At 43.8% G+C, this 12,866-nt stretch overlaps 1 protein-coding gene across 1 annotated transcript in view; it reads left to right on the top strand.

Moving 5' to 3' along the window:
• The window catches only part of LOC135552576 (UPF0606 protein KIAA1549L-like), a 32,528-nt gene extending 26,384 nt beyond the window's left edge, over window positions 1-6,144 (top strand). Inside the window, exons 8-9 of the mRNA XM_064984284.1 lie at window positions 3,160-3,311; window positions 5,875-6,144. Coding sequence (XP_064840356.1) covers window positions 3,160-3,311; window positions 5,875-6,144 — 422 coding nt within the window. The remainder of the gene's footprint in view (window positions 1-3,159; window positions 3,312-5,874) is intronic.
• Window positions 6,145-12,866: the final 6,722 nt, after the last annotated feature.

Genomic DNA, 12,866 nt, shown 5'->3' with positions numbered 1-12,866 from the left:
GCTTGGGTAAGGGGTTTGGGTAAGGAGTTTGGGCTTGGGTAAGGGGTTTGGGTAAGGAGTTTGGGTAAGGAGTTTGGGCTTGGGTAAGGGGTTTGGGTAAGGAGTTTGGGTAAGGAGTTTGGGTAAGGAGTTTGGGCTTGGGTAAGGAGTTTGGGTAAGGAGTTTGGGTAAGGAGTTTGGGTAAGGAGTTTGGGTAAGGAGTTTGGGTAAGGAGTTTGGGTAAGGAGTTTGGGTAAGGAGTTTGGTTAAGGAGTTTGGGTAAGGAGTTTGGGTAAGGAGTTTGGGTAAGGAGTTTGGGTAAGGAGTTTGGGTAAGGAGTTTGGGTAAGGAGTTTGGGTAAGGAGTTTGGGTAAGGAGTTTGGGTAAGGAGTTTGGGTAAGGAGTTTGGGTAAGGAGTTTGGGTAAGGAGTTTGGGTAAGGAGTTTGGGTAAGGAGTTTGGGTAAGGAGTTTGGGTAAGGAGTTTGGGTATGGAGTTTGGGTAAGGAGTTTGGGTAAGGAGTTTGGGTATGGAGTTTGGGTATGGAGTTTGGGTAAGGAGTTTGGGTAAGGAGTTTGGGTAAGGAGTTTGGGTAAGGAGTTTGGGTAAGGAGTTTGGGCTTGAGTTTGGGTATGGAGTTTGGGTAAGGAGTTTGGGTAAGGAGTTTGGGTAAGGAGTTTGGCTTGGGTAAGGAGTTTGGGTAAGGAGTTTGGGTAAGGAGTTTGGGTAAGGAGTTTGGGTAAGGAGTTTGGGTAAGGAGTTTGGGTAAGGAGTTTGGGTAAGGAGTTTGTGCTTGGGTAAGGAGTTTGGGTAAGGAGTTTGGGTAAGGAGTTTGGGCTTGGGTAAGGGGTTTGGGTAAGGAGTTTGGGTAAGGAGTTTGGGCTTGGGTAAGGGTTTGGGTAAGGAGTTTGGGCTTGGGTAAGGGGTTTGGGTAAGGAGTTTGGGTAAGGAGTTTGGGTAAGGAGTTTGTGCTTGGGTAAGGAGTTTGGGTAAGGAGTTTGGGTAAGGAGTTTGGGTAAGGAGTTTGGGTAAGGAGTTTGTGCTTGGGTAAGGAGTTTGGGTAGGGAGTTTGGGTAAGGAGTTTGGGCTTGGGTAAGGGGTTTGGGTAAGGAGTTTGGGCTTGGGTAAGGGGTTTGGGTAAGGAGTTTGGGTAAGGAGTTTGGGCTTGGGTAAGGGGTTTGGGTAAGGAGTTTGGGTAAGGAGTTTGGGTAAGGAGTTTGGGCTTGGGTAAGGAGTTTGGGTAAGGAGTTTGGTTAAGGAGTTTGGGTAAGGAGTTTGGGTAAGGAGTTTGGGTAAGGAGTTTGGGCTTGGGTAAGGGGTTTGGGTAAGGAGTTTGTGCTTGGGTAAGGAGTTTGGGTAAGGAGTTTGGGTAAGGAGTTTGGGTAAGGAGTTTGGGTAAGGAGTTTGGGTAAGGAGTTTGTGCTTGGGTAAGGAGTTTGGGTAAGGAGTTTGTGGTAAGGAGTTTGGGTAAGGAGTTTGGGTAAGGAGTTTGGGCTTGGGTAAGGGTTTGGGTAAGGAGTTTGGGTAAGGAGTTTGGGTTGGGTAAGGGTTTGGGTAAGGAGTTTGGGTAAGGAGTTTGGGCTTGGGTAGGGGTTTGGGTAAGGAGTTTGGGTAAGGAGTTTGGGTAAGGAGTTTGGGCTTGGGTAAGGAGTTTGGGTAAGGAGTTTGGGGAGTTTGGGTAAGGAGTTTGGGCTTGGGTAAGGAGTTTGGGTAAGGAGTTTGGTTAAGGAGTTTGGGTAAGGAGTTTGGGTAAGGAGTTTGGGCTTGGGTAAGGAGTTTGGGTAAGGAGTTTGGGTAAGGAGTTTGGGTAAGGAGTTTGGGCTTGGGTAAGGAGTTTGGGTAAGGAGTTTGGTTAAGGAGTTTGGGTAAGGAGTTTGGGTAAGGGTTTGGGTAAGGAGTTTGGGTAAGGAGTTTGGGTAAGGGGTTTGGGTAAGGAGTTTGGGCTTGGGTAAGGAGTTTGGGTAAGGAGTTTGGGTAAGGAGTTTGGGTAAGGAGTTTGGGTAAGGAGTTTGGGTAAGGAGTTTGGGCTTGGGTAAGGAGTTTGGGTAAGGAGTTTGGTTAAGGAGTTTGGGTAAGGAGTTTGGGTAAGGGGTTTGGGTAAGGAGTTTGGGTAAGGAGTTTGGGTAAGGAGTTTGGGTAAGGAGTTTGGGTAAGGAGTTTGGGCTTGGGTAAGGAGTTTGGGTAAGGTGTTTGGGTAAGGAGTTTGGGTAAGGAGTTTGGGTTAGGAGTTTGGGTAAGGAGTTTGGGTAAGGAGTTTGGGTAAGGAGTTTGGGTAAGGAGTTTGGGTAAGGAGTTTGGGCTTGGGTAAGGGGTTTGGGTAAGGAGTTTGGGTAAGGAGTTTGGGTAAGGAGTTTGGGTAAGGAGTTTGGGGAAGGAGTTTGGGTAAGTAGTTTGTGCTTGGGTAAGGAGTTTGGGTAAGGAGTTTGGGTAAGGAGTTTGGGCTTGGGTAAGGGGTTTGGGTAAGGAGTTTGGGTAAGGAGTTTGGGCTTAAGGAGTTTGGGTAAGGAGTTTGGGTAAGGGTTTGGGCTAAGGGGTTTGGGTAAGGAGTTTGGGTAAGGAGTTTGGGCTTGGGTAAGGTGTTTGGGTAAGGAGTTTGGTTAAGGAGTTTGGGTAAGGAGTTTGGGTAAGGAGTTTGGGCTTGGGTAAGGAGTTTGGGTAAGGAGTTTGGGTAGGAGTTTGGGTAAGGAGTTTGGGTAAGGAGTTTGGGTAAGGATTTGGGTAAGGAGTTTGGGTAAGGAGTTTGGGCTTGGGTAAGGAGTTTGGGTAAGGAGTTTGGGTAAGGAGTTTGGGTAAGGAGTTTGGGCTTGGGTAAGGGGTTTGGGTAAGGAGTTTGGGTAAGGAGTTTGGGTAAGGAGTTTGGGTAAGGGGTTTGGGTAAGGGGTTTGGGTAAGGGGTTTGGGTAAGGAGTTTGGGTAAGGAGTTTGGGTAAGGGGTTTGGGTAAGGAGTTTGGGTAAGGAGTTTGGGTAAGGAGTTTGGGTAAGGAGTTTGGGTTAGGAGTTTGGGTTAGGAGTTAGAATTAGGGTTAGGATTAGGATTTAGAATTAGATTTAGGATTAGGATTTAGGTTTAGGTTAACTTTGTTGTTTGTCACAATTGTAGAACAACTTGATTGTTCTTCTAGTAATGGCAGTTGTCATTGTAGTATTTCCGCTGTATAACGACCTCCTAACCCCCCCACAGGAAACCCCATCACAGCGGTGTACGCCATCCCAGCCTCGCGGTCGGGTTACTCTGAGTACTTTGCCTCCACGCCCCCGTCCTCCTACCACAGCCCATCCTGGATGTCCTACCCCCCCGAGCCTGAGGACGTGCCCCCCCAGTGGGCTGACTCTGTAAGAACCCCCCCTACTCCCCACACTCACCGCGTAGGTAGAAGTAGGTCAAAGATAAATAAACAACGCAGAGACAGAGGATGAGAGGTGAAAAAGACGAGAAGTCAATAGAGTAATAATGATGAAGGGAAATGGTGTTTTTTCTGTAATAGGGAAGTATTGCTCAATGGTTCAGAGACATGGGAGGAATATGTCTTCTGAAATAGGATACTTGTTATTTGGCCATTGGCTAGTTTTATTGCAAGGAATTCTAATTGGTCAACCACAGGCTAGGGCTGGGTTATAACCCTACATGCTGTCGCTTTGTTCTGGGGAGAGAACCACTGGAGAGAATCACTGAGTACAGGGGAGAATGACCATCTACCTCTCAGCATAACATCTATGATTTGGCCTCTTTGAATAAACCTATTTTCCTCCCCTGATTTGCTTTGGGGTTTGTGTTATTGAAGAGTAACAAAAATTGCTAACAACACTGACCCTGGAACAGATACGTTACCTTATGGTAAAGTTAGGATGGGGGTGGAATATTCTGATCCTAAATCTGTGCTTAATGGTATGTTCTTCCTCGAGCCACAACCACACCACACATAAGGGAAAGCCCAATCCTGCCCCAGGTCTTAGAGTTGTTATGTAAATTAATGGAAAGTTACAGAGCTCAGTGTGTTTTCCTGGATGTGTGTAAGACACCAAAATGTGACTCATCAGTGAATATGAAGACATTTTCATGACAGCCTCTGCAGAGAGCCTTATCAGGGATTGACAGTGGGCTCATTCCTCATCTACCACTAAGCAAAATGTGGTTCCTAATTTTCTATTGTACAATACTCTCTGTCTCTCTCTGTTAAACATGAAACAGGTTCCATTTCCCCCTCTGTCAGATCTGTTATTGACCATGTGACCTCCCCTCTCCTCACTGGCCTTTCCCCCTCTGTCAGATGTGTTATTGACCATGTGACCTCCCCTCTCCTCACTGGCCTTTCCCCCTCTGTCAGATCTGTTATTGACCATGTGACCTCCCCTCTCCTCACTGGCCTTTCCCCTCTGTCAGATCTGTTATTGACCATGTGACCTCCCCTCTCCTCACTGGCCTTTCCCCCTCTGTCAGATCTGTTATTGACCATGTGACCTCCCCTCTCCTCACTGGCCTTTCCCCTCTGTCAGATCTGTTATTGACCATGTGACCTCCCCTCTCCTCACTGGCCTTTCCCCCTCTGTCAGATCTGTTATTGACCATGTGACCTCCCCTCTCCTCACTGGCCTTTCCCCCTCTGTCAGATGTGTTATTGACCATGTGACCTCCCCTCTCCTCACTGGCCTTTCCCCCTCTGTCAGATCTGTTATTGACCATGTGACCTCCCCTCTCCTCACTGGCCTTTCCCCCTCTGTCAGATGTGTTATTGACCATGTGACCTCCCCTCTCCTCACTGGCCTTTCCCCCTCTGTCAGATCTGTTATTGACCATGTGACCTCCCCTCTCCTCACTGGCCTTTCCCCCTCTGTCAGATCTGTTATTGACCATGTGACCTCCCCTCTCCTCACTGGCCTTTCCCCCTCTGTCAGATGTGTTATTGACCATGTGACCTCCCCTCTCCTCACTGGCCTTTCCCCTCTGTCAGATGTGTTATTGACCATGTGACCTCCCCTCTCCTCACTGGCCTTTCCCCCTCTGTCAGATCTGTTATTGACCATGTGACCTCCTCTCTCCTCACTGGCCTTTCCCCCTCTGTCAGATGTGTTATTGACCATGTGATCTCCCCTCTCCTCACTGGCCTTTCCCCCTCTGTCAGATCTGTTATTGACCATGTGACCTCCCCTCTCCTCACTGGCCTTTCCCCCTCTGTCAGATCTGTTATTGACCATGTGACCTCCCCTCTCCTCACTGGCCTTTCCCCCTCTGTCAGATCTGTTATTGACCATGTGACCTCCCCTCTCCTCACTGGCCTTTCCTCTTCTGTATGGAATGTTCTTTGTATCCCTGTCTGTCTGCCTGTTTCAACCAGATGCCTTCACGCAGTGTCTTTTTGCAGAACCAGTGTCATTTAGAAACCATTTGCTGAACTGAATGTATGGCTGGCGTTGAGTGGACACAGCAAAATACCGGGGTAGTTGAGCACATTTCCTAAATGAACACCTCTTTTCTTTTTTCTTTTGGGTATTTCAATGATTAGTTTTGTGTAGAGTCAGACACATCTCATGTCCACATTCTAAACTAAACCATAAGTGGAGTTCAAATGCTTGGTTTGAATCGAAAGTCCATTTTTAAAAGTCACAGATATTTTAATCGCCGTTTTAATTTTTACTTCTTCATTTATTTTATCGTGTGAGTTTCGTCCAAGTGTGCTTGTGTATATTTTCCCTTGTTTTCAGCCATTTGAATATATGTGTAATACATGTGGAAGAGAGACGATGTTCACCCAGCAAACTGATCCAATAAGGATAATATGTTTTTAAATTTGAAAAATAAAAATAAAAACAAAGCATCAGCTGTATTTCCTATCATTTAGGGTGGGTATCAAACCCTGTGTGGTTGTTTTGGTGACGCCTGGCCTACCCTCTCTTCCAGGTGGCTCTCCCAGGGTACGTGGAGGCCTTCCCTCATCCCCGCTACCCTCAAGGCAGCTCCCCCAGACTCCCCCTACACTACGGTCAGGCCATGGAGCCACCCCCCACCCCGACCAGCGCCGCGTCCCAGCAGAGCCTGCCCGATGCGGGGAAGCCCAGAGACAGAGTCCCCCTCAGCAGTCTCTCCACATCCGCCCTGGTCCAGGCCATCCGCCAGGAGGTGGCAAAGCTGGCCAAGAAGCAGACAGACATGTTTGAGTTCCAGGTGTAATCCCTCCCTCTAGTGGCCGGGAGGTGGAATTGCAGCACTCTCTTTTCTGAACATGCTGTAACACTAGAGACAAAACAAACTCTCAAACTCAACTTTTTTGACATTTGTATATTAAGACAGATAAAAGCCTCTTTCTTTCTATTTCTCTCTCTCCCCCACCTCTCTCAAAGTGGGAAAGTCCCACGTTTCTCCGATGTGTTTCATCACCATGCTGTTATTTTGGAGTTACTGAAGACTGAAAGTGTTCTATCTCAAACTGTCCGTCATCTCTTCTTAACGATGTCTCTATAGTTACATTACCTGTTCCTTTACATTGTACATATGTCATCCCCACATCTAAAGACCTGTAATAATGAAAGATGAGTGTTTCACTAACCAGGACAGTAACCTTAGCAACCCACAGAGGAGTATGTCATGACATCAATAGAACAATTGATGAGGCAGAGAGAGTCGTCACATGTTCATGCACAAAGGTCCAACCACTTCAGAACATCAGAATGAAGTGATAACGAGCCAAGGGTTTTAGGAGGATATATTGGCACGGTTGTTGTTAGGCCTGAGATGAAGTCGAGGGCAGGCAGACCGTGGCACTAAATCCTCCAAACACCGGTTTCGAGGGCATCACTTTTATACAATGTGTTACCAACATATTCAAATAATGATTGACATATGTCCATTAGTATTATTTTACATCCTTCTACAAGATATAGTCCCGACACAAATCTAGCCGGCTTGTCGTCCGTTCTATCAGTTTGGTTGCTACAGTAGAGAAGCGACACAGAGTCGTTCAGTCTTTTTGTTCTGTATTTATGCGTGCGACCCAGTCATTTGTTCTAAATGTTCCGTTTCCATGCCGGCTGGCAACGTTCTTATCCCTTTCTTTCTCGTTAGCCAACTAAGGCTAACTGACAGCTAGAATAACAACAAAGTAGCTGCATTTGTTTTAGCTGTTTTCTAGAGATATTTATTTGGATAAATCCATAACAATGAGCTAATGAGGCTTGATTTGTCCTGGCATAGATAATGTGCTCACTTGTCAAGACACTGTTGTTCAGAGAGGCTAACCAACAACACAGCAACACAGTCACTTCAAACTGAAGCTGGAAAGACTGCAAACGAGCTGCACTTCGTTTCATTTGACCTTTTTTCAATTTACATTTCTTTGTATATATCCATAAAAACGATACCAGATGATTCATGATTTTGATTTGTTGAGAAATGCTGCCTGTCTGTCTTGTCCCGACTCCCGACATGTTCATTACTATGGGACAGCTGGAGGTTGAATTTGAATATTGAAACAATGTTGCAAATGTCGGAGAGACAGAGAGCAAGATTAATACAACACTCTGCTGTTGAAAACTAAATGTTAGTCTAAAGGAAATGTGAGACAATGTCTAGATGCTTTTTATAGTGGAGATTAAGTTTATAAATAGCATAGCTGGGTTGATGAAGCAGTGGTTTGCGCAGTCAGATGGAACAGAGTAAATAGACATTTTAACATCATAGATTTAGCCGGTGGTAACTTGTGGAATAGACACTGGCTGGAATGCGGTTTTAACCAATCAGCATTCAGGATTAGACCCACCTGTTGTATAATGTGTATATATAAGCATGTAAAGGGATGCCATGTATCTTAGCTCTTTTTATAGAACAAGTCCATTTCAACTAAAAGAGAGACTTCTGTTTTGTTGTCATCTGCAATGGCCCTGAATATTACATCCTCTGACTGAGGTGATTTACCTTGTTATGTTCTTCAATGACAATTGAGAACTGAGTCAGATTCTCTTTTCCTGTGTTCAGCCATGTCTTCTACGTATCATTTCAAGCAGTTTGAAAACAACATGACCACACATTACATTGGACCACAAATTAGACACAATTGAAGTCAGTAGATTTAAAGAAGGGTGTTGATTTTCTCCTATGAAAAGGAGGTGCTGGTATTGTATATGAATGGATATGAACAGTGAGTTGAGATCTGACACCATGTTTGGAAGACACACCTGTCAGAACACATGTGCCTCATAAACTGTGATTATTGTGTCGACAAACACTTGAATCTGAAGGATGCCAACAACAATTTAGCTTGTTTCTTGACGATGCCTCCAAACTGCCTTTCACAACGTGAACATGATCAGAAATCCAGTACTGTAGCCCTTTTCTTGGACACTGTAAAGTTGGACTGGGTTTAACACAACTGTAAATGTACTGTGTTTCTTAACAGAAAGGAGAGAGGACACTTTAAATGCTGACACAGTGCTCAGTTAGATTTCTCTTTTCTTTAGAAATCAGAAAGAAATCATAAATTGGCCACAGAATCCACTCAGCAAATGTTAGAGAAAGTATGTATTGCACTGTAAGGATTCTATATAACAGAGTGTCATATCTGTGTTCTACACAATACATTTCTACATTCTGTAATGTTTTTTCTTCTAGTAATGATCAAATAAGACAAAAAGCAGACTGACTCTTTGACATTTTAGGACTGGAGATGTGCATCTCTGGTTTAATGCACAAAATCCCCAGGATTGAAGACCAAGGTCCTCTAGTAGGTATAATGATACTATACAGTTCATATGGACAGTGGTGGACTGGGACACTGTTAACTACATATAGATTAGTTTGACCTTTGAAGACCAAGGTCCTCTAGTAGGTATAATGATACTATACAGTTCATAGGGACAGTGGTGGACTGGGACACTGTTAACTACATAGAGATTAGTTTGACCTTTGAAGACCAAGGTCCTCTAGTAGGTATAATGATACTATACAGTTCATAGGGACAGTGGTGGACTGGGACACTGTTAACTACATAGAGATGAGTTTGACCTTTGAAGACCAAGGTCCTCTAGTAGGTATAATGATACTATACAGTTCATATGGACAGTGGTGGACTGGGACACTGTTAACTACATAGAGATGAGTTTGACCTTTGAAGACCAAGGTCCTCTAGTAGGTATAATGATACTATACAGTTCATATGGACAGTGGTGGACTGGGACACTGTTAACTACATAGAGATGAGTTTGACCTTTGAAGACCAAGGTCCTCTAGTAGGTATAATGATACTATACAGTTCATATGGACAGTGGTGGACTGGGACACTGTTAACTACATAGAGATGAGTTTGACCTTTGAAGACCAAGGTCCTCCAGTAGGTATAATGATACTATACAGTTCATATGGACAGTGGTGGACTGGGACACTGTTAACTACATAGAGATGAGTTTGACCTTTGAAGACCAAGGTCCTCCAGTAGGTATAATGATACTATACAGTTCATATGGACAGTGGTGGACTGGGACACTGTTAACTACATAGAGATGAGTTTGACCTTTGAAGACCAAGGTCCTCTAGTAGGTATAATGATACTATACAGTTCATATGGACAGTGGTGGACTGGGACACTGTTAACTACATAGAGATGAGTTTGACCTTTGAAGACCAAGGTCCTCTAGTAGGTATAATGATACTATACAGTTCATATGGACAGTGGTGGACTGGGACACTGTTAACTACATAGAGATTAGTTTGACCTTTGAAGACCAAGGTCCTCCAGTAGGTATAATGATACTATACAGTTCATATGGACAGTGGTGGACTGGGACACTGTTAATTAACTACATAGAGATTAGTTTGACCTTTGAAGACCAAGGTCCTCTAGTAGGTATAATGATACTATACAGTTCATATGGACAGTGGTGGACTGGGACACTGTTAACTACATAGAGATTAGTTTGACCTTTGAAGACCAAGGTCCTCCAGTAGGTATAATGATACTATACAGTTCATATGGACAGTGGTGGACTGGGACACTGTTAACTACATAGAGATTAGTTTGACCTTTGAAGACCAAGGTCCTCCAGTAGGTATAATGATACTATACAGTTCATATGGACAGTGGTGGACTGGGACACTGTTAACTAACTACATAGAGATTAGTTTGACCTTTGAAGACCAAGGTCCTCCAGTAGGTATAATGATACTATACAGTTCATAGGGACAGTGGTGGACTGGGACACTGTTAATTAACTACATAGAGATTAGTTTGACCTTTGAAGACCAAGGTCCTCCAGTAGGTATAATGATACTATACAGTTCATAGGGACAGTGGTGGACTGGGACACTGTTAACTACATAGAGATTAGTTTGACCTTTGAAGACCAAGGTCCTCCAGTAGGTATAATGATACTATACAGTTCATATGGACAGTGGTGGACTGGGACACTGTTAACTACATAGAGATTAGTTTGACCTTTGAAGACCAAGGTCCTCCAGTAGGTATAATGATACTATACAGTTCATATGGACAGTGGTGGACTGGGACACTGTTAACTACATAGAGATTAGTTTGACCTTTGAAGACCAAGGTCCTCTAGTAGGTATAATGATACTATACAGTTCATATGGACAGTGGTGGACTGGGACACTGTTAACTACATAGAGATGAGTTTGACCTTTGAAGACCAAGGTCCTCTAGTAGGTATAATGATACTATACAGTTCATATGGACAGTGGTGGACTGGGACACTGAACTACATAGAGATTTGTTTGACCTTTGAAGACCAAGGTCCTCCAGTAGGTATAATGATACTATACAGTTCATATGGACAGTGGTGGACTGGGACACTGTTAACTACATAGAGATTAGTTTGACCTTTGAAGACCAAGGTCCTCTAGTAGGTATAATGATACTATACAGTTCATATGGACAGTGGTGGACTGGGACACTGTTAACTACATAGAGATGAGTTTGACCTTTGAAGACCAAGGTCCTCTAGTAGGTATAATGATACTATACAGTTCATATGGACAGTGGTGGACTGGGACACTGTTAACTACATAGAGATGAGTTTGACCTTTGAAGACCAAGGTCCTCTAGTAGGTATAATGATACTATACAGTTCATATGGACAGTGGTGGACTGGGACACTGTTAACTACATAGAGATGAGTTTGACCTTTGAAGACCAAGGTCCTCTAGTAGGTATAATGATACTATACAGTTCATATGGACAGTGGTGGACTGGGACACTGTTAACTACATAGAGATGAGTTTGACCTTTGAAGACCAAGGTCCTCCAGTAGGTATAATGATACTATACAGTTCATATGGACAGTGGTGGACTGGGACACTGTTAACTACATAGAGATTAGTTTGACCTTTGAAGACCAAGGTCCTCTAGTAGGTATAATGATACTATACAGTTCATATGGACAGTGGTGGACTGGGACACTGACTACATAGAGATGAGTTTGACCTTTGAAGACCAAGGTCCTCTAGTAGGTATAATGATACTATACAGTTCATATGGACAGTGGTGGACTGGGACACTGTTAACTACATAGAGATGAGTTTGACCTTTGAAGACCAAGGTCCTCTAGTAGGTATAATGATACTATACAGTTCATATGGACAGTGGTGGACTGGGACACTGTTAACTACATAGAGATTAGTTTGACCTTTGAAGACCAAGGTCCTCCAGTAGGTATAATGATACTATACAGTTCATATGGACAGTGGTGGACTGGGACACTGTTAACTACATAGAGATGAGTTTGACCTTTGAAGACCAAGGTCCTCTAGTAGGTATAATGATACTATACAGTTCATATGGACAGTGGTGGACTGGGACACTGTTAACTACAGTAGACAGTGGTGGATGTTAGTTTGACCTTTGAAGACCAAGGTCCTCTAGTAGGTATAATGATACTATACAGTTCATATGGACAGTGGTGGACTGGGACACTGTTAACTACATAGAGATGAGTTTGACCTTTGAAGACCAAGGTCCTCCAGTAGGTATAATGATACTATACAGTTCATATGGACAGTGGTGGACTGGGACACTGTTAACTACATAGAGATGAGTTTGACCTTTGAAGACCAAGGTCCTCTAGTAGGTATAATGATACTATACAGTTCATATGGACAGTGGTGGACTGGGACACTGTTAACTACATAGAGATGAGTTTGACCTTTGAAGACCAAGGTCCTCCAGTAGGTATAATGATACTATACAGTTCATAGGGACAGTGGTGGACTGGGACACTGTTAACTACATAGAGATGAGTTTGACCTTTGAAGACCAAGGTCCTCTAGTAGGTATAATGATACTATACAGTTCATATGGACAGTGGTGGACTGGGACACTGTTAACTACATAGAGATGAGTTTGACCTTTGAAGACCAAGGTCCTCTAGTAGGTATAATGATACTATACAGTTCATATGGACAGTGGTGGACTGGGACACTGTTAACTACATAGAGATGAGTTTGACCTTTGAAGACCAAGGTCCTCTAGTAGGTATAATGATACTATACAGTTCATAGGGACAGTGGTGGACTGGGACACTGTTAACTACATAGAGATGAGTTTGACCTTTGAAGACCAAGGTCCTCTAGTAGGTATAATGATACTATACAGTTCATATGGACAGTGGTGGACTGGGACACTGTTAACTACATAGAGATGAGTTTGACCTTTGAAGACCAAGGTCCTCCAGTAGGTATAATGATACTATACAGTTCATATGGACAGTGGTGGACTGGGACACTGTTAACTACATAGAGATGAGTTTGACCTTTGAAGACCAAGGTCCTCTAGTAGGTATAATGATACTATACAGTTCATATGGACAGTGGTGGACTGGGACACTGTTAACTACATAGAGATTAGTTTGACCTTTGAAGACCAAGGTCCTCTAGTAGGTATAATGATACTA

This window comes from Oncorhynchus masou, chromosome 2 (genome assembly GCF_036934945.1).
Source record: "Oncorhynchus masou masou isolate Uvic2021 chromosome 2, UVic_Omas_1.1, whole genome shotgun sequence".
Classification (NCBI taxonomy): domain Eukaryota; kingdom Metazoa; phylum Chordata; class Actinopteri; order Salmoniformes; family Salmonidae; genus Oncorhynchus; species Oncorhynchus masou.
The sequence above is the reverse complement of the archived record's forward strand: the minus strand, read 5'-3'. Positions and strand labels throughout refer to the sequence as shown.